The sequence below is a fragment of the Dendrobates tinctorius genome, unplaced genomic scaffold, assembly GCF_039654945.1.
Source record: "Dendrobates tinctorius isolate UK_male_01 unplaced genomic scaffold, ASM3965494v1 ptg000164l, whole genome shotgun sequence".
Classification (NCBI taxonomy): Eukaryota; Metazoa; Chordata; class Amphibia; order Anura; family Dendrobatidae; genus Dendrobates; species Dendrobates tinctorius.
This window is the reverse complement of record NW_027361831.1, coordinates 1752501-1773258: the sequence shown is the minus strand read 5'-3', so window position 1 is coordinate 1773258 and position 20758 is coordinate 1752501. Positions and strand designations below refer to the sequence as shown.

The 20758-nt window shown below is 46.8% G+C and overlaps 1 protein-coding gene across 1 annotated transcript in view; it reads left to right on the top strand.

The window, feature by feature from the left end:
- The first annotated feature begins 178 nt into the window (after positions 1 to 178).
- The window catches only part of LOC141052907 (uncharacterized), a 59612-nt gene continuing 39032 nt past the window's right edge, over positions 179 to 20758 (top strand). Inside the window, exons 1-4 of the mRNA XM_073550227.1 lie at positions 179 to 704; positions 8558 to 8774; positions 8858 to 8955; positions 9154 to 9244. Of these exons, the coding sequence (XP_073406328.1) occupies positions 8741 to 8774; positions 8858 to 8955; positions 9154 to 9244 (223 nt within the window). The 5' untranslated portion in view covers positions 179 to 704; positions 8558 to 8740. The remainder of the gene's footprint in view (positions 705 to 8557; positions 8775 to 8857; positions 8956 to 9153; positions 9245 to 20758) is intronic.

Below are 20758 nucleotides of genomic sequence, written 5' to 3'. Positions count from 1 at the left end.
ATCACACTTACAATGCTCCACCCTGTCCACACATGGCTCCGCCCCATCCACATCACACTTACAATGCTCCACCCCGTCCACACATGGCTCCGCCCAATCCACATCACACTTACAATGCTCCACCCTGTCGACACATGGCTCCACCCCATCCACATCACACTAACAATGCTCCACCCTGTCCACACATGGCTCCGCCCCATCCACATCACACTTACAATGCTCCACCCTGTCCACACATGGCTCCACCACATCACACGTACAATGCTCCACCCTGTCCACACATAGTCCCTATCTATCTCGTTCACATACAGATCTGACCCTGTCAATCTTGTACACACACGGCTCCACCCAGTTCATGAATGGCTCATCCATGGTCTCCTTGCACACACACTGTTCTGCCCCATCCACTTCACAACCAAATTGCTCCTCTTCATCCACCTCACACACGGCTTTTCTTTTTTTTTTTTTAGTGTTTTTCTGTTTGTCTGTTACTGAGCACAGTGTGTATGGGCACCTACATATCACTTTACCACTAGAGGTTTGTGGGTCCTTGTTTGGATATCTTGTGTTAATACACTACGGGTGTGGCCCCCCGGGGCTGTGCACCTTTACCACCCAGCTTACCCCAGACTGGTGTTAATCACAGTCAGACATGGCTCCTATCTCTTCTCCTGCCAATATGAGGCCTTGGTGAGCACAGAGAGGTGAGTCACTGGGGTCCGGGACCTTCCACATTGGGGGCACAGCTTGTGGTGGTCGGACGGCTCTATCACCCCAAAAATATTACCCAAGTCCCTCATGTGTTATACGGGTATAGTAATAGTGGCGGCCATGTGTTCATTATTCGCAGTGTGCTGACGCACCGTGTGTACATGGCTGTATATTGGCCATAGCGTATTTGCACCTGTACAGATAAGGCCACATGCACACAGTGAGTATTTGGGGAGTTTTCTACCTCAGTATTTGTAAGGCAAAACCAGGAGTGGGACAGTCAGAGGAAAAGTGTAATAGAAACACGTCACCACTTCTGTATTTATCCCCCACTCCTGGTTGTGGCCTACAAATACTGAGGTAAAAAACTTGCCGAATATTCGTCGTGTGAACGTGGCCTCATAGTGCGGGGAGCGGGCTCTGAGCTTTCTTGTATCGATCACATGACACAATCCCAGGTCCTGTGCGCACAGAGCAGCCATATATGTGGAGTGCGGCTCTGCAGGTGGAGGTAGGTGCTGGAGATTCCCCATTACTGGGCACAGGGGGCAGTAACCCCTTCATTACTGGGCACAGGGGGCAGTAACCCTTTCTGTACTGAGACAATTGAGCGTATTTTTGTGTTGCCATTATCTAAGAATCATATCTCTCATTTTGTTCCTATTCCATTTGAGCTAATTATTAAAGACAGGAAAAAGGAAACACGTATTACTCACATAGTACAGCGCCACTTTCTTGGCCCCCACACACAGTATATTTCCACAGTAAAGCCATGCCCACACATAGTATAATTTTGCCACAGTACCACCATCCCCCCGCACACAGTATAATGTTCCCACTGTACCGCTATTCCCCCACACACAGTATAATGTTCCCACAGTACCGCCATCCCCTCAGACACAGTATAATGTTCCCCCAGGACCACCATCCCCCCCGCACACAGTATAATGTTTCCACTGTACCGCCATCCCCCCGCACACAGTATAATGTTCCCCCAGTACCGCCATCCCCTCACACACAGTATAATGTTCCCCCAGGACCACCATCCCCCCCGCACACAGTATAATGTTCCCACTGTACCGCCATCCCCTCACACACAGTATAATGTTCCCCCAGGACCACCATCCCCCCCGCACACAGTATAATGTTCCCACTGTACCGCCATCCCCCCGCACACAGTATAATGTTCCCCCAGGACCACCATCCCCCCCGCACACAATATAATGTTCCCACTGTACCGCCATCCCCCCGCACACAGTATAATGTTCCCCCAGTACCGCCATCCCCTCACACACAGTATAATGTTCCCCCAGTACTGCAATTCCCCCCGCACACAGTATAATGTTCCCACAGTACCGTCATCCATTCACACAGTATAACATTCCCCAGTACTGCCATCCCCCCACACACAGTATAATGTCCCCACAGTACCACCATCCCCCCCACACACAGTATAATGTTCCCACAGTACCGCCATCCCCCCACACACAGTATAATGTTCCCCCCAGTACCGCCATCTCCCCCACACACAGTATAATGTTTCCATAGTACCGCCATACCCCCGCACACAGTATAATGTTCCCCCAGTACCGCCATCCTCCCACACACAGTATAATGTTCCCACAGTACCGCCATCTCCCCCACACACAGTATAATGTTTCCATAGTACCACCATACCCCCGCACACAGTATAATGTTCCCCCAGTACCGCTATCTCCCCGCACACAGTATAATGTTCGCCCAGTACTGCCATCCCCCCACACACAATATAATGTTCCCCAGTACCATCCTCCTTCCCACACACAGTATAATATTCCTACAGTACCGCCATCCCTCCCGCACACAGTATAATATTCCTACAGTACCATCATCCCTCCCGCACACAGTATAATATTCCTACAGTACCGCCATCCCTCCCGCACACAGTATAATATTCCTACAGTACCATCATCCCTCCCACACACAGTATAATATTCCTACAGTACCGCCATCCCTCCCGCACACAGTATAATATTCCTACAGTACCGCCATCCCTCCCGCACACAGTATAATATTCCTACAGTACCGCCATCCCTCCCGCACACAGTATAATATTCCTACAGTACCGCCGTACCCCATGCGCACAGTTTAATATGAGTATAAATCAGCTGTTGTGCAGGGAATAATGTTGGCTCATCGCCAGACTCAACATCAAAGTTGGGGACGCAGCATATGAAGTAAAGGTAGTGCATGTCATGAAGGGGTTAAAATTACACACCAGAAAGGCTTGTATAGGGCGCTGGTCACACATAGGTGGCGCAGTGTGTCTGGCTTACAACCTATTAGTGACACCCATATTATTAGATTAGGTGACTGCCCAGCACTATATAAGTGCACCCCATGAGGACAGACACCCGAGTTTACAAGGCCAACATTGATGGGCTCGGCTGCACCCGGAATAAAATTATCGTGCAAAAACCTAAATATAATATATATGAGGTATTGGTAGGTTGTTACTCCTAAGCAATCCCCCTCCATGAGTCGGCAGGCTGGGAGTGGTTGTCTCCTCAGTATTTTGCTCCTGTGTTGCCGCCATCTTTATTATATGGCTTTGCTTCATCGTGTGCATTAGTTCTGAGATCTCGGCAGGTAAATGCTGTTTTCCCCTGTTGCTGCGTTAATTCTTGGATTTTGGGGGAATGTTAATTCCTCTTTTTGTGTCTTTTCCTCTAATGTTGGTGCAGATGTGAAGCAGCGGATTTAATAGCACAGAACAGCTTGGCTTCTGCACTAACAATACAGCGGTGGTTTTTATTTTTCAGTCTTCACATAGAAATCTATAGAGAAAATGCCCCAGAACTGCACAGGTCAGCGGCGTCTCTAGACAAAGCATTGCAGGAATTTTCATGGAATCACACCCACTTTGCTTAGACATTTAGGCCGTGTTGGAATATGTTTGGTGCTACAACTCCGTTCCAGTCTGAGTGTTTAGTTGCTAGATTCGTATGCTGTTTATAAAGTTAGAACAAAAAAAACTCTCATACATTCACACAGGGAGAGCATGTGACTGTATTTCCTGTTTTTCATGTGTCTGTGTATGAGAGAAGCAGCCTGCTGTAGATGATGCACAGATAGAGACACACAAATGATTTATTCCTGATCTATTAAGCTTATCATATATTGTTCCTGAATAAAGAAGCTCTGTTGTCACATGCTTGGAGAGTATCCTGAATAATCCGCTGCCATCAGACTCACACTGTCAATAAGAGCCTACATGGAGGCTAGTACTGCACATAGGGAGACTTATCTAATATATAAAGCTCAAAGTGTGTGTGTGTATGTATGTATGTGAGTATGTCCGGGATAGGCATCCGCACCGTCGAAGCTACAGCCACAAAATTTGGCAGTCACACGTCTGGACCCCGAGAGCGAAATTTTAACCCTGTGCATTCCAATTCACCAACCAATTTTGCCCCTATCTACATAATGGGGAAAAAGTGTGTGCATGTCAAGCCCCGCCCCTCATTATGATGTCATAATGCCCCTATTTGCATAATGTGGAAACTGTGTGCGTATGAAGCCCCGCCCCTCATTATGATGTCATAATGGTTGCCATGGCGACGCTGATTCATCATAGGTTGCAAGCCCCGCCACTCATTATGATGTCATAATGGTTGACTATGGGATGGAGGATGTGTGATGGGTATATGGGCACTGGACTATGGGATGGAGGATATGTATGACAGGTATATGGGCACGGGACTATGGGATGGCGGATATGTATATGGGCACGGGACTATGGGATGGAGGATGTGTGATGGGTATATGGGCACGGGACTATGGGATGGTGGATATGTAATAATAATAATAATAATAATAATAATAAATTTTATTTTTATAGCGCCGACATATTCCGCAGCACTTTACATGTATGATGGGTATATGGGCACGGGCCTATGGGATGGTGGATATGTTTGATGGGTATATGGGCACGGGACTATGGGATGGAGGATAATTATAATTTGTTATAACTAACCACAGTTAGTTACTATGCCCGGGCAGCGCCGGGCTCTTCAGCTAGTACTGTATATAAAAGGGACTGAATGGGGGCTCATACTGTATATAGGGGGTTGATTTGGTTTCATACTGTGTATACGGAGCTGTCTATGGGCTCATACTGTATGTAGGGGTTTTGGGGCTTATACTGTGTAAAGGTGGGCTATGGCTTTGTCGGGGCTCATGCTGTATATAGCAGGGGCTGTGGCTGTGCGGGGGCTCATACTGAGTATAACGAGCTGTGTGGGTTTATACTGTAAATAGGGAGATGTGAATTCTCCCATTATTAAGTGATACAATTAATATTAATATACTATAATTGATATGTTAATATTACTAAAGAACAGAATTAATTTCCGCCTATTGGTTCGGTCTCCACAACAATCATGGTCTCTCATGAGGCCCCTTGGGGAAACCTAGTTGCCCCTCTAGAGACTTCTACGTGAAGTCTAAAAAAAAAAAAAAAAAAAACACAAGAAACACCTGTAAGAAACTGCAGAACCAAAAGCTTTTCTGGACCCTGAAAACCACATTAAAAACACTGCTTTAAATCTTTACCAAAAACGCATCAAATAAGGAGAAAGGCATAAAAATTAATCATAGAATCGTAGAGTTGGAAGGGACCTCCTGGGCCATCTGGTCCAACCCCCTGCTCAAAGCAGGATTCGCTAAATCATCCCAGTCAGATGTCTGTCCAGCCTCTGTTTGAAGGCTTCCATTGAAGGAGAACTCACCACTTCTCGTGGCAGCTTGTTCCACTCATTGATCACTCTAACTGTCAAAAAGTTTTTCCTAATATCTAATCTGTGTCTCCTCCCATTCAGTTTCATCCCATTGCTTCTAGTCTTTCCTTGTGCAAATGAGAATAAAGTTGATCCTTCTACAATGTGACAGCCCTTTAGATATTTGTAGACAGCTATTAAGTCTCCTCTCAGTCTTCTCTTTTGCAAGCTAAACAATCCCAAATCCTGCAACCTTTCCTCATAAGACAGGGTTTGCAGACCGGTCACCATTCTGGTTGCTCTTTTCTGAACTTGCTCCAGTTTGTTGATGTCTTTTTTAAAATGTGGTGCCCAAAACTGGATACAATATTCCAGATGAGGTCTGACCAAAGAGGAGTAGAGGAAAATAATGACTTCATGTGATCTAGACTGTATGCTTCTGTTAATACATCCTAGAATTGCATTTGCCTTTTTTGCTGCTGCATCACACTGTTGACTCATATTCAGTCTGTGATCTATTAGTATACCCAAGTTTTTTTCACATGTGCTGTTTCTTAGCCCTTTTCCTCCCATTCTGTATATGCTTTTTTCATTTTTATTGCCCAGATGTAGTACTTTGCATTTTTCCATGTTAAAAACCATTCTGTTAGTTGCTGCCCACTTCTCCAGTTTATTTATATCTTTTTGAGTCCTCTCTCTCTCTCTTCTCTAGTATTAGCTATCCCTCCTAGCATTGTGTAATCAGCAAATTTAATCAGTTTACCCTCAATTCCTTCATCTAAATCGTTGATAAAGATGTTGAACAATACAGGGCCCAGGACAGAGCCCTGTGGTACCCCACTTGAGACATTCTTCCAACTGGATGTGCAGCCATTTACGACCACTCTTTGGGTCCGATCACTAAGCCAGTTATGAATCCACATAACAGTGCCTTGTCCATTCCATACTTAGTCATTTTTTCAATAAGGATTGTATGAGATACTTTGTCAAATGCTTTGCTGAAGTCAAGATATACTATATCTACAGCATTTCCTTGATCCACCCAATCAGTGATTCCGTCATAGAAGGAAATTAAGTTAGTCTGACATGACTTATTAGTTACAAACCCATGCTGACTCTGTTTAATCACTTCATTCTTATCCAGGTACTGACATACATGTCGTTTAATAACTTGTTCAAAGATCTATCCTGGTATAGAAGTCAGACTCACCGGCCTATAGATGCCTGGGTCCACCTTCTTCCCCTTTTTGAAGATAGGAACAACATTTGCTCTTCTCCAGTCTTCTGGGACTTCTCCTGTTCTCCAAGAATTTTCAAAGATTATGGAGAGGGGTTCAAAAATTTCTTCTGCTATCTCCTTCAGTATTCTGGGGTGTAATTCATCTGGACCTGGAGACTTGAATTCATTTAGGTTAGCTAAGTGTTTCCTCACTATCTTTCTGTTTATAGATATCCTGGATTCTTCTATTCCCTTAATAGGACAGTGAAGAACAGTTGATGTTACATTTGCTTTCTGAGAGAAAACAGATGCAAAATAGGAATTTAAAAGTTGGGCCTTCTCAGAAGATTGTTATTGTGTAGTTTGGTGCTGATCCTGCAGAGAACAAAAACACCGCATTTTTCAGCATGTGAACCCGACCTTACAGATGCCGAAAAACCGGATGTCATATAGTGACGCTACATAAAGATGATAAAGTTCTGACTGCTCTGCCTGTGAATAAGCAAAAAATAATCCACATGAAGCCATGGCCGGGGGACCACCACAATACAGGGAGACTACAGTACACAAGATGAGGTGCAAACAACAAAGGGTTAATTTATTTACAGGCAAGGAATGCAGTGTTAGGAAAGTGTAAACAGGGGTATGCAATGATATAAAACAATTTACAAAAGTGATATTCTCTAGCTGGGCCGTACAACTGGCATGGTGCACCAACTATTACAGAACAGTGTATTCTTTCAAAAGGCAAAACAATACAATAAAGTACAGTATGCTGCTACTCTAACTGTAGCCTGACTGGCCGCTGCTAATTCGGCCACACGGCTACCATGCTTTGTCTATTGCAGCCTATCCTAAGCCCTAAACATGTGCGCACACGGGGTTAACACTCACGGTAAAGTTGGTGTCTCAGTTCCTTCCTGGGGGCCCTCTGCAGTTCTCTGCAAGATGATGCAATGTCCTCCCTGGAAGCTCTGTGCAACGTGGTCTTGTCCTCGTCTGACGATTCCCAACCTGTTCCTAGAAACAGTGAATTCCCTCTTCTGAATTCCTTCCTTGTAGATCTTCGTGGCTCCTCGCAGTAACACAGGAAAACCACCGTCGTTATCCCCAGAAGGGTATACACAATCCCATAAGTTCAGACAATTCTAAGCTGCACGTTTTTCTCCTCACGTCAGTCTCCTGCAGACTCCCTGCTCCAAACACTCACTTGGAAAAGCAGACCCTCCCCTCTCCATAGATGGAAGAGCAAACCAAAGCAGTCTTTTGAAGGGTAGAATAGAATGTACCATCGCATCAGCCAAGGGGGTGCTGTCTCTTAAAGGGACAGCATGTCTCTGCTGTCATAGCAATGTCAGCCCTTTAAATGACAGGTCGCAGCCACATGGTTTGTCCCTCTTTCTGGTCTATAAAAGTTTGGAGGTATTAGCAGGACACAGTCAATGGCAATATTTAAATAATTAAATTGTAATGATCGGAGCTAGCTCCAGATGCTGCACTTACACACAGATGTCAGCTGTGTAACACAGACGCTATATGCCTGATTCAGACGCGAAAACAGATTACAGCCCAGGGAACACAGGAAACATTCATGCTTGTGGTGATGGAGTCAGTGACGGACTCTGGCAAGATATGTTTCTAGAGCCGTAGTAGAAGTTGAAGATGTCATCCTCATCATGAAGTAGTTATTTCTCATGTCACGTGTAATGAATATCTCCTGCAGTATTGCTAATGCCGATTCCAGTGTCGGTAAATGAGACAAGAATTAGCGTTATGGAAGATTAGTCTATGAGAAACGTATTTAGCTGCCGACTCCGAGGAAGAAACTGCTTGTTGTCTGTTGTCTAAAATATATGTTTTATTTGGTTAGGTTCCCTGCCAGTCTCTTATTTCCTGGTGGGTCCAGACGAACCTGTAACCCTTACTGTTACTGTTCAGTGGCCCTATGAACAGTATCATTGTATTTGTCAAGTTCGTATAACGTCAGGATGTCTATTTCTCCATGGAGGAGTAGGAGAATTTAGAAGGACACACAGATTTGTACAAAGACGTCATGATGGAGGTTCCCCGGCCCGCTACATCACCAGGTAATAGACAGGACTAAATACACATGACTTACAATTATCTGTATGTTAAAAATAAATTAAGTCCCTGTATGTGTTTCCTCCAGATCTCTCCAGTGAAATGACAACACCAGAGAGATGTCCCCATCCTCTTCTTCCACAGGACTGTAAACAAGAAGATCACAATGTTCCTCAGGATGATCAGGTAGATGGAGAGAAGGTGTCATGATATCTCCCCTATGATGTGTAGACGGCTGTGAAGGTCTTGTGCTCAGTCTTGTTTTATCCACCAGTATTATATGTTTTATACTTGTGTAATGAGAACGGTGGAGGTGGCAGGATTAGAGCTGATCATAGATGGGACTTCTCCATCTGTCTGTGACTTTTACAACATTTTTTTCAGGACAAAGATCTGACCCATAATAATACTACAGAGACATATGTGAGGAGTGATGAGTGGTGTAAAGAGGAGATTCCTACATATGACGACCCAGGTGAGTAGAAACCACTAAATGCAGAGAAGTCGCAGATTCTTCTCGGTCACTGGCTGTGGCTGCTTTATTAGTGCTGTAGTCCAGCCATATCACAATCAAGTAGTCACCATTAGAGTTGAGCGACTTTTGGTTTTTTAGGGTCGAGTTTCGTTTCGTGAAACCCGACTTTTCCAAAAGTCGGGTTGAGCAAGATCGTCCGATTATAGGGAAAAGTCGGGGTCGTCCCGAAACCTAATGTAAGTCAATGGGGAATAAAAGTCGGCAGTGAGCGGAGGACAGGAAACACACCTACAGTGCCTATTTGAATGCCAAAAGCATCAATTCTTCTTACTTAAGCTTGTCAACCTTAATTAACTTCATAATACAAGTTACGCACTGAAAAATGGGGATTATTTGGCTAAAGTTGTGGGGGGGGGGCTGGCTCCAGGTTTTCATGTGCCCTGGGCGAAAGAGCGCCCCTTTAACACATACCACAACTCATCATGCTCCGATACGGCAGAGAAATGGCGATATAGTACAATGAAAAATACTTCACTTTTTACATCTCATGACGAGGCCCATCTATTTCTCCATACAGAATCATTGGTCCCATGTAATGTTTGAAACAGTATATGATGAGCTCCACATAATGCTACAGTATATGTTGGTCCCCATGGATGAAGCTCCACTGTCTTATGGGCCCAAATAATGCTCCAAACATAATGGGCCCCATTTCTAATGCTCTAGTGTATAATGGGCCCTGTAAATGCTGCTCCAGTGTCTGATGTCCACCTTTGGAATGTTCCAGTGTATGGTGGGCCCCATCTATCATTCTCCAGAGTATAGTGCTCCTCAAAAATTGCTGTCCCAACATTGAAAACAATCAAATAAGTCTCCTCGCTAGGGAATCCCTGTACTAGTCTGGACTCCTCGTCGTCCCCATCTTCCATCTCACTGCACAGTATTTCAACCTTGCAAGTGCTGTGATCCTGAGCAAGCAGGGGGGGCCCACTCGTTGGCGACGGCACTGGCACAGGGCCCCTGATAGTACGGTGGTGTGTCTGATGGCGGGTGGGCCGAACCTGCACTTTCATCTGCAGCTTCCTCTTTGTCACCGTGTAAGATGGAACTGTATATGGGAAGGGTAACCTGAGTTTCATCAGGGTCAGATTCAGGCCGTGTAGCGTGCGAGGGGAATGTAGTGGTCTGGGTCAATGTACCAGCAGATTCATCGAGCAGTGGCTGGGCATCAGTGCACTTGTGTCGCCCCCAGGAGTACGGTCGCCACAGTGGCATTACCTTCCTCCTAGGGAGTGTGATGTCATGCTTGGGAGCAACGAAGGATCTCTCTAGCAGGTTAACTGATTGGGCGGCGTTATTCCCACGAGTCATGACCCTCCAAACAGCGTTCATGAAGGCAAAGTGTTTGTTTTACGTGGGCAGTATGGTTGCAAAGCTGAACCTTAAAGGAATGTCCAGAAGGGCACCACCAGGAGTGGAGACTACGGTTTAATTCGACTCCACCTGGGAAACCTCAACCATGCAAGCTACAGAAAAGATGCACAGATTGCAAGCTTAATTCCGTTAACGAACGAGACTCCGTCATGCCCCGCGGTCCGAGTCCGGCTTACTAGAGGGACACGTGAGGCTCTGGCACATGAGATTGGCCAATAACTGGTGTGTCATGCCCTTACATGTCCGTGGCTGCATGTGCGCTACACTGAAAAGGCCAGCGTTTGTCGCTTACAGGTGAAGATAACCCGCTGAACAACGTTAGTGATGGGGATCTGTGATTACAATTATTACCCGCGAATGCTGATTTCCCAGTAAGTGCAGGTCAACCGCAGTTCCGGAATTAGGCCTAACCGTTATTCCTGAAAAAATGAAAAACTTACGTGTGCAAACCACAGGTGCTGTAGCTTGCTTAACAGCTCGCCAGCCGTTCTCAGGCCCAGTATGGCTTGCAGGTGATTGCACAAAGGTGAGAAAGGGTACCGTATCCCCGGATAACAAGTAAGGATAGCGTACACATTCAAAATATATGTCTATACATCAGGAGGCAGGCTCAGACGGTGTTAGGCCCAGTGTGGCTTGCAGGTGATTGCACAAAGGTGAGAAAGGGTACCGTATCCCCGGATAACATGTATGGATAGAGTACACATTCAAAATATATGTCTATACATCAGGAGGCAGGCTCAGACGGTGTTAGGCCCAGTATGGCTTGCAGGTGATTGCACAAAGGTGAGAAAGGGTACCGTATCCCCGGATAACATGTATGGATAGCGTACACATTCAAAATATATGTCTATACATCAGGAGGCAGGCTCAGACGGTGTTAGGCCCAGTATGGCTTGCAGGTGATTGCACAAAGGTGAGAAAGGGTACCGTATCCCCGGATAACATGTATGGATAGCGTACACATTCAAAATATATGTCTATACATCAGGAGGCAGGCTCAGACGGTGTTAGGCCCAGTATGGCTTGCAGGTGATTGCACAAAGGTGAGAAAGGGTACCGTATCCCCGGATAACATGTATGGATAGCGTACACATTCAAAATATATGTCTATACATCAGGAGGCAGGCTCAGACGGTGTCAGGCACAGTATGGATTTGACGGCCCAGATTACACAGCGGAGGAGCAGGGAGAGGTAAAGATTGCAAATGCTGGGGCCCTGCCCAAGCAAGGGGGGCCCACTCGTGGGCGTCGGTACTGGCACTGGGCTCCTCATAGTACGGCGGTGTGTCTGACGGCGGGTGTGCACCACCACCGTCAGAGACACTTGATTGCACTATGAAGGACCCTGTACCAGTGCCCGCGCCCAAGAGTCGGCCTACCCACCTGTCCAGGGCAACAGCACTCGCACGGTGTCGTGCGCTAGGTGGTGACCCTGGCCATGGGGGGGGGAGGCAGCACAGTTAGGGAGTTTTAGAAAGTGGCATATGTTGATGTTGGACATTCAGCTGATGCAAAAGGCGAAATAGGTGAAGTCCCAGGAAGAGGTGGACCAAAGCAAGCCATTTTTCTGTCACCCTATGTGTCATCAGGGGAAGGTGGGACAAAATCCTTGGAAACCCATGCATGGTTCATTTTAATGAAGGTTAGATCATCCACATTTTGGGTTGACAGACGGGTCCTTTTTTCTGTCAGGATTGATCCAGCTGCACTGAAGACTCTTTCCGATAGGACACTTGCAGCTGGGCAAGCGGGCTCCTGTAAGGCATATTGGGCCAATTCAGGCCAGGTGTCCAGTTTAGCGGCCCAATAGTCAAAGGGGAATGACCTGTGTGGGAGAACATCGATATGGGAGGAAAAGTAGTTTGTAACCATAGTTGACAACTGCTGTCTCCTGTCACTTTCCATCGATGCAGTATTACCAGTTGTGTGAGCGGTATTTGAAAAATCAGTCCACAACATTGTCATGAAACCCCTGTCTCCAACTCCACTTCTGCTGTGTGCACCACGAACACCTCTGCCAAGCTGCCCCCGGCCCATACGGCTCGTGTGAGAACCATCACCGCTGCTGTGTGCTGGGAATGCCTCAAGCAACCGATTTACCAGAGTTGCTTGTTTATTAGCCAATATTAGGTCAAGGTTCTCCTGTGGCATGATGTTTTGTAATTTGCCTTTATAGCGTGGATCCAGGATGCTAGCCAACCAGTAGTCGTCATCGTTCATCATTTTGGCAATGCGGGGGTCCCTTTTTAGGATCTGCAAGGCATAATCTGACATGTGGGCCAATGTTCCCGGTGTCAATGATGCACTGCGAGTGCTGGTTGGAGGAGCACTTTCTGGCAAATCCACATCGCTCCAGTCACGCACAAACCCTGTACCAGAACTTGCCACGCCAACATTTTCACTTGCCCCACGAGATGCATCCTCCTCCCCTAAGTAATCATCCCCATCATCCTCCTCCTCCTCTTCTTCCTCCACCTCGTCCAGGAGAGGTCCCTGAGCAGACAATGGCTGAATGTCATCAAGGATTCCCTCCTCCTCTTCCTCCTCATCAACATTGGCTGCAGACGCCTGCTCCTTAAGGTGCGTCAAAGTTTGCATGAGCAGACGCATAAGTGGGATGCTCATGCTTAGGATGGCGTCGTCTGCGCTTACCAGCCGTGTGCATTCCTCAAAACACTGAAGGACTTTACAGAGGTCTTTCAGCTTCGACCACTGCACACCTGTCAACTCCATGTCTGCTCTCAAAGTGCCTGGCCGTGTATCCTCCCACAAATGCATTATGGCCTGCCTCTGCTCGCACAGCCGCTCCACCATGTGCAGGGTGGAGTTCCACCTTGTTGCAATGTCGATAATGAGGCGGTGGTTGGGAAGGTGGAGCAATCGCTGCAGCTTCTGCATACGAACGGAGTGTACAGGCGACCGGCGGATGTGCGCGCACAGTCTTCGCACCTTCTGGAGCAGGGCTGTTAACTCCAGATAATTTTTGAGGAAGCACTGCACCACCAGTTTCAAGGTGTGAGCCAAGCAAGGTATGTGGCTGAGTTTTGAAAGGGCTATGGCTGCCACAAAATTACGGCCGTTATCACTAATTACCTTGCCTGCCTCAAGATGTACACTGCCCAGCCATGACTCAGTTTGTCGCTGAAAGTACTCGGCCAGCACCTCGGCGGTGTATCTGTCGCCCAAACACATCATCTGCAACACAGCCTGCTGACGCTTTCCACTAGCTGCTCGATAGGGGGACACATCGTGTGCAACAGTGGCAGCTGCAGATGGAGTGCTCGCACGACTGCGCTCTGTGGACGAGCTTTCGCTTCTGGAGGAGGAGGAGGGTCGAACGCCTACAGCCAACTGTTTCCTATACCGTGGGCTAGGCAGCACTGTCCCACCACCACTGTCCCCTGTGGACCCTGCATCCACCACATTAACCCAGTGCGCAGTGGTGGACACGTAACGGCCCTGGCCATGCCGACTGGACCATGCATCAGTTGTGAGGTGCACCTTTCCGCTCACTGACTGCTTGAGTGCATGGACAATGCGGTCTTTCACATGATGGTGGAGGGCTGGGATGGCTTTGCGAGAGAAGAAGTGGCGACTGGGTAGGTCATAGAGTGGTACTGCATAGGCCATGAGTTCGCGGAAAGCTGTGCTTTCCACCAACCGAAAGGGCATCATCTCAAAGGAGATTAGTTTGGCAATGTGGGCGTTCAAACCCAGTGTACGCGGATGAGAGACTGAGTACTTTCTTGACCTACTCATAGTGTCTGGGAGGGTGAGCTGGACTTGAGAGCTGCATATGGTGGAAGTAGCGGTGGACAGGGCGGACTGAGAGAGGGTTGATGATGGTGATGGAGTTGGTGTTTTTTCTGATGGCCTAGAATCAGTCTTTCGTTGATATAACAGTGGGATTCCCTGACTGCTGTGGCCTTGCAACGACACCTCAACATTTGCTGCTGTGCTATCCGGTGGGCTTACAGTGGGGGAAACAATGTAGCGTTGCTGACTACCTTTGTTGTGATCAGTTGCACATGTGGCACTTGAGGTTTGGTGTTGTGTACACGCTTGCAAGTGCATGCTGGTTAAATGTCTAAGCATGCAACTGGTATTCAAATTTTTCAGATTTTTCCCTCGGCTAAAGGTCTTTGCGCACTTCTTACAGATAACCTTGGCCTGATCATGAGGATTTTGTTCAACAAAGTGCCACACTGCACTCTTCCTACTTTGGCAGACATTTTGCGGCCTAGCACGCTGTGATCTTTTGACCCTCTGGACAAGCTGTCCAGCAACTCTTTTGATGTTTGGAACCTGTCTTTGGAGTGCTCCGGGCCTGCCAGATAACAGCTGTTGCGATGTCGATGTCTGCTGTGGATGCTCCTCATCTGAGCTATTGGAAGCAGCACCCTCTTCCCCCAATGGATGCCAATCTGGGTCAACAACTGGGTCATCCATCACCTCCTCTTCTATGTCATGTGCACCTTCCTCTGTGTCACCGTGTATGGTGGTATAGTGTGCGGGAAGGGGCACCTGAGTCTCATCAGGGTCAGAATCTGGCTCTGTACACTGCGAGGACAATGTAGTGCTCTGAGTGAATGTACCAGTAGAATCATCCATCAGCGGCTGTGCATCAGTGCACTCCATGTCAGATTCATCTTGGCCTGGGTAATTCACCATTTCACTTGATAATCAAGGCATGGTATGTGAAAACAGCTCCATGGAGTAATCAGTAGTATGGCCTGCGTCATCCTTCAATCTTGGTTGGGGTGAAGGACACAAGGAAAGGTGTGGTTCATGAACATGAGCCTCCAATGACGACTCAGTGCTTTTACTCAGGCTCAACACCTCCTGCATTCGGTCCTATTTTGCTCTTGCCACTACCATCAGATCCACCACCAACACCATCATTACCAGCTGCCAACCCCCGCCCAATTCCACGGCCTCTTCCACCAGCCTTCCTCATTTTTGGTAGAAATGTAGACAAAATCCAACAAACTATATAGTAATGTAAAACAAGGTACAAGGTGTCTATAGGACAGGGGAGATTTTGAATTTCTGCAGACACTTGTGGACACTGGACACTTATGGATTGTGTGAGGCCCACTGAATATCTGAGCGCTCTGTCACAGGCTCGATGGCAGAGCTGTGACCAAAGTCACTAGAGGATAAGGGAGATTTTTAATTTCTGCACACACTTGTGGACACTGGACACTTATGGTTTGTGTGAGGCCCACTGAATATCTGAGCGCTCTGTCACAGGCTCGATGGCAGAGCTGTGACCAAAGTCACTAGAGGATAAGGGGGATTTTTAATTTCTGCACACACTTGTGGACACTGGACACTTATGGATTGCGTGAGGCCCACTGGATATCTGAGCGCTCTGTCACAGGCTCGATGGCAGAGCTGTGACCAAAGTCACTAGAGGATAAGGGAGATTTTGAATTTGTGCACACACTTGTGGACACTGGACACTTATGGATTGTGTGAGGCCCACTGAATATCTGAGCGCTCTGTCACAGGCTCGATGGCAGAGCTGTGACCAAAGTCACTAGAGGATAAGGGAGATTTTTAATTTCTGCACACACTTGTGGACACTGGACACTTATGGTTTGTGTGAGGCCCACTGAATATCTGAGCGCTCTGTCACAGGCTCAATGGCAGAGCTGTGACCAAAGTGTCTAGAGGATAAGGGAGATTTTTAATTTCTGCACACACTTGTGGACACTGGACACTTATGGATTGTGTGAGGCCCACTGAATATCTGAGCGCTCTGTCACAGGCTCGATGGCAGAGCTGTGACCAAAGTCACTAGAGGATAAGGGAGATTTTTAATTTCTGCACACACTTGTGGACACTGGACACTTATGGTTTGTGTGAGGCCCTCTGAATATCTGAGCGCTCTGTCACAGGCTCGATGGCAGAGCTGTGACCAAAGTCACTAGAGGATAAGGGAGATTTTTAATTTCTGCACACACTTGTGGACACTGGACACTTATGGATTGTGTGAGGCCCACTGAATATCTGAGCGCTCTGTCACAGGCTCGATGGCAGAGCTGTGACCAAAGTCACTAGAGGATAAGGGAGATTTTTAATTTCTGCACACACTTGTGGACACTGGACACTTATGGATTGTGTGAGGCCCACTGAATATCTGAGCGCTCTGTCACAGGCTCGATGGCAGAGCTGTGACCAAAGTCACTAGAGGATAAGGGAGATTTTGAATTTGTGCACACACTTGTGGACACTGGACACTTATGGATTGTGTGAGGTCCACTGAATATCTGAACGCTCTGTCACAGGCTCGATGGCAGAGCTGTGACCAAAGTCACTAGAGGATAAGGGAGATTTTTAATTTGTGCACACACTTGTGGACACTGGACACTTATGGATTGTGTGAGGCCCACTGAATATCTGAGCGCTCTGTCACAGGCTCGATGGCAGAGCTGTGACCAAAGTCACTAGAGGATAAGGGAGATTTTTAATTTCTGCACACACTTGTGGACACTGGACACTTATGGTTTGTGTGAGGCCCACTGAATATCTGAGCGCTCTGTCACAGGCTCGATGGCAGAGCTGTGACCAAAGTCACTAGAGGATAAGGGAGATTTTTAATTTCTGCACACACTTGTGGACACTGGACACTTATGGATTGTGTGAGGCCCACTGAATATCTGAGCGCTCTGTCACAGGCTCGATGGCAGAGCTGTGACCAAAGTCACTAGAGGATAAGGGAGATTTTTAATTTCTGCACACACTTGTGGACACTGGACACTTATGGTTTGTGTGAGGCCCACTGAATATCTGAGCGCTCTGTCACAGGCTCGATGGCAGAGCTGTGACCAAAGTCACTAGAGGATAAGGGAGATTTTTAATTTCTGCACACACTTGTGGACACTGGACACTTATGGATTGTGTGAGGCCCACTGTATATCTGAGCGCTCTGTCACAGGCTCGATGGCAGAGCTGTGACCAAAGTCACTTGAGGATAAGGGAGATTTTGAATTTGTGCACACACTTGTGGACACTGGACACTTATGGATTGTGTGAGGCCCACTGAATATCTGAACGCTCTGTCACAGGCTCGATGGCAGAGCTGTGACCAAAGTCACTAGAGGATAAGGGAGATTTTTAATTTCTGCACACACTTGTGGACACTGGACACTTATGGATTGTGTGAGGCCCACTGAATATCTGAGCGCTCTGTCACAGGCTCGATGGCAGAGCTGTGACCAAAGTCACTAGAGGATAAGGGATATTTTTAATTTCTGCACACACTTGTGGACACTGGACACTTATGGATTGTGTGAGGCCCACTGAATATCTGAGTGCTCTGTCACAGGCTCGATGGCAGAGCTGTGACCAAAGTGACTAGAGGATAAGGGAGATTTTTAATTTCTGCACACACTTGTGGACACTGGACACTTATGGATTGTGTGAGGCCCACTGAATATCTGAGCGCTCTGTCACAGGCTCGATGGCAGAGCTGTGACCAAAGTCACTAGAGGATAAGGGAGATTTTTAATTTCTGCACACACTTGTGGACACTGGACACTTATGGTTTGTGTGAGGCCCACTGAATATCTGAGCGCTCTGTCACAGGCTCGATGGCAGAGCTGTGACCAAAGTCACTAGAGGATAAGGGAGATTTTGAATTTGTGCACACACTTGTGGACACTGGACACTTATGGTTTGTGTGAGGCCCACTGATTATCTGAGCGCTCTGTCACAGGCTCGATGGCAGAGCTGTGACCAAAGTCACTAGAGGATAAGGGAGATTTTGAATTTGTGCACACACTTGTGGACACTGGACACTTATGGATTGTGTGAGGCCCACTGAATATCTGAGCGCTATGTCACAGGCAGAAATTGGCTAGTGTATCACAAACTACAAGGTGTATGTAGAATTGGGCAGAATAGGAATCTCCCTAGAGTGCAGGTCTGTAAGAACGGAACATGTCCTCGACTTATTCTCACAGAGTGACACACTGATAGCTTCACTGTGGCTGTGATAACAGCCGTTACACGGTACTGTGTGAGGAGCGTACACCGCTGTATGGTGTGAAAAAATGCACGCTCAGTACCTCAGCAGGACAAAAAAAAAAATTGGGATTGCTTTTAAAAAAGCAGTTTGCGGAGCAGTGGGTAAACAGCAATGCAGGAATGTTAGGAAGCCTTAGAAGGCAGCCCAACAACCAACACCACTGATACACCACTATATAGCCTCCCCTTGCACTGCACAGTGACTGGTGTGTTGTACAGGCAAAATCGCTAGCAGCAGAAGCAGTTTTTTTTTCTTCTTCTCAGCAGGACAAAAAAAAAAATTGGGATTGCTTTTAAAAAAGCAGTTTGCGGAGCAGTGGGTAAACAGCAATGCAGGAATGTCAGGAAGCCTTAGAAGGCAGCCCAACAACCAACACCACTGATACACCACTATATAGCCTCCCCTTGCACTGCACACACAGTGACTGGTGTGTTGTACAGGCAAAATCGCTAGCACCAGAAGCAGTTTTTGGTGTCTTCTTCCCTGCCTAACGCTCTCCCTACAAAATCAGCAGCAGCAGCAGCTCTCTCTATTCTGAGATCAGCATGAGTAACATGGCGGTCGGCTTGCACGCCCTTTTATACCCCCTGTGACGCCCACCAAAGCAAGCCAATCACTTGCATGCCCTTCTGAAAGATGGTGGTGACCCGTGCCTATGTCATCACGTTGCCCACAGTGTCCGTGGATCCTGATTGGCTGAAAAAGAGCGCAAAACAAACTTTTGAAACGTGACTTTGGCGCGTAAGTCGCCGACCTCGTGGCCGACCTCATCCTAGGGTCGGGTTTCGTTTCATGAAACCCGACTTTGCCAAAAGTCGGCGACTTTTGAAATTTTTCGACTCGTTTCGCTCAACTCTAGTCACCATGCTGCCACTAATCCACTTCTTCCTGCTCCATCCTAAACTGGCCCTGTTGCTTTGGGCATTGATGGAGCTTTTTCTGGAGTGAAATCCATTTCAGTCAGAATGTAAAAGCTGCAGAATCCACGCTACCTTCAAGAATTAGACAATGTAGTCCCTTAGCTGCTCAGATCTCTAAACTACAAAGTCAAAGGATGGTGTATGTAGAAAGTGCTGACCTTTTAGAAAATCTTGTTGAGAAAAGTTTACTCTACATGGTGATCCCCCTAAGAGAAAGCGGAGGGTAATGACACTGTTGCATTCCTAGAATCCTGGCATCTTACTGAATAAATCTACCTTCTCTCCCTTCTGTGCTTCTGAATCTGCTCGTAGGGTCCCTACAAGACCAAGTCCAGTGTTTCTGGCCAAACTTCGCTTTTATGACCATTTGTTTCTTTTACCCTGAATTCTATTTCTACAGATTTCCTATGTCTAATATGTCTGATTGTGGGATGTGTCACTGCCTTCTCTAGGAGTCTGCAGTTCCCTGGTGGTCTCACATTTAGATGTCAGACATAAGGCAGAGGCAATGGGAACTTTTACTAAGGACACGTTAGGATTGTACTATGTTAGTAAGTTCTCTTTAACCCCTTTACCCCCAAGGGTGGTTTGCACGTTAATGACCCTGCCAATTTTTTCAATCCTGACCACTGTCCCTTTATGAGGTAATAACTCTGGAACGCTTCAATGGATCCCAGGGATTCTGACATTTTTTTTCTCATGACAGTGTGCTTTATGACAGTGGTAAAATTTCTTTACTGTGGCTTGTGTTTATTTGTGAAAAAATGGAAATTTGGCGAAAAGTTTGAAAATGTTGCAATTTTCCAAATTTGAATTTTCATGCCCATAAATCACAGAGATATGGCTAGTTTCACACTTGCTTTTTTTTGCAGCGCGTTTTTCCCGCAAAAAAACGCATTGAAAAAACGCATACATAAGCATACAACTGCTGCGTTTTTTTTCAAGCATTTTTATGAGCATGCATGAAAAAAACGCAGCGTTTTTATGCGTTTGTATGCGTTTTTAGCGCTTTTTACCGCGTTTGCGTTTTTTTCCAACATTTTTAGGTGGCCCCTCACACTACCCAAACCATGACTTTACTAACCCTAACCCTGACCCTAACCCTAACCCTAACCCTGACCC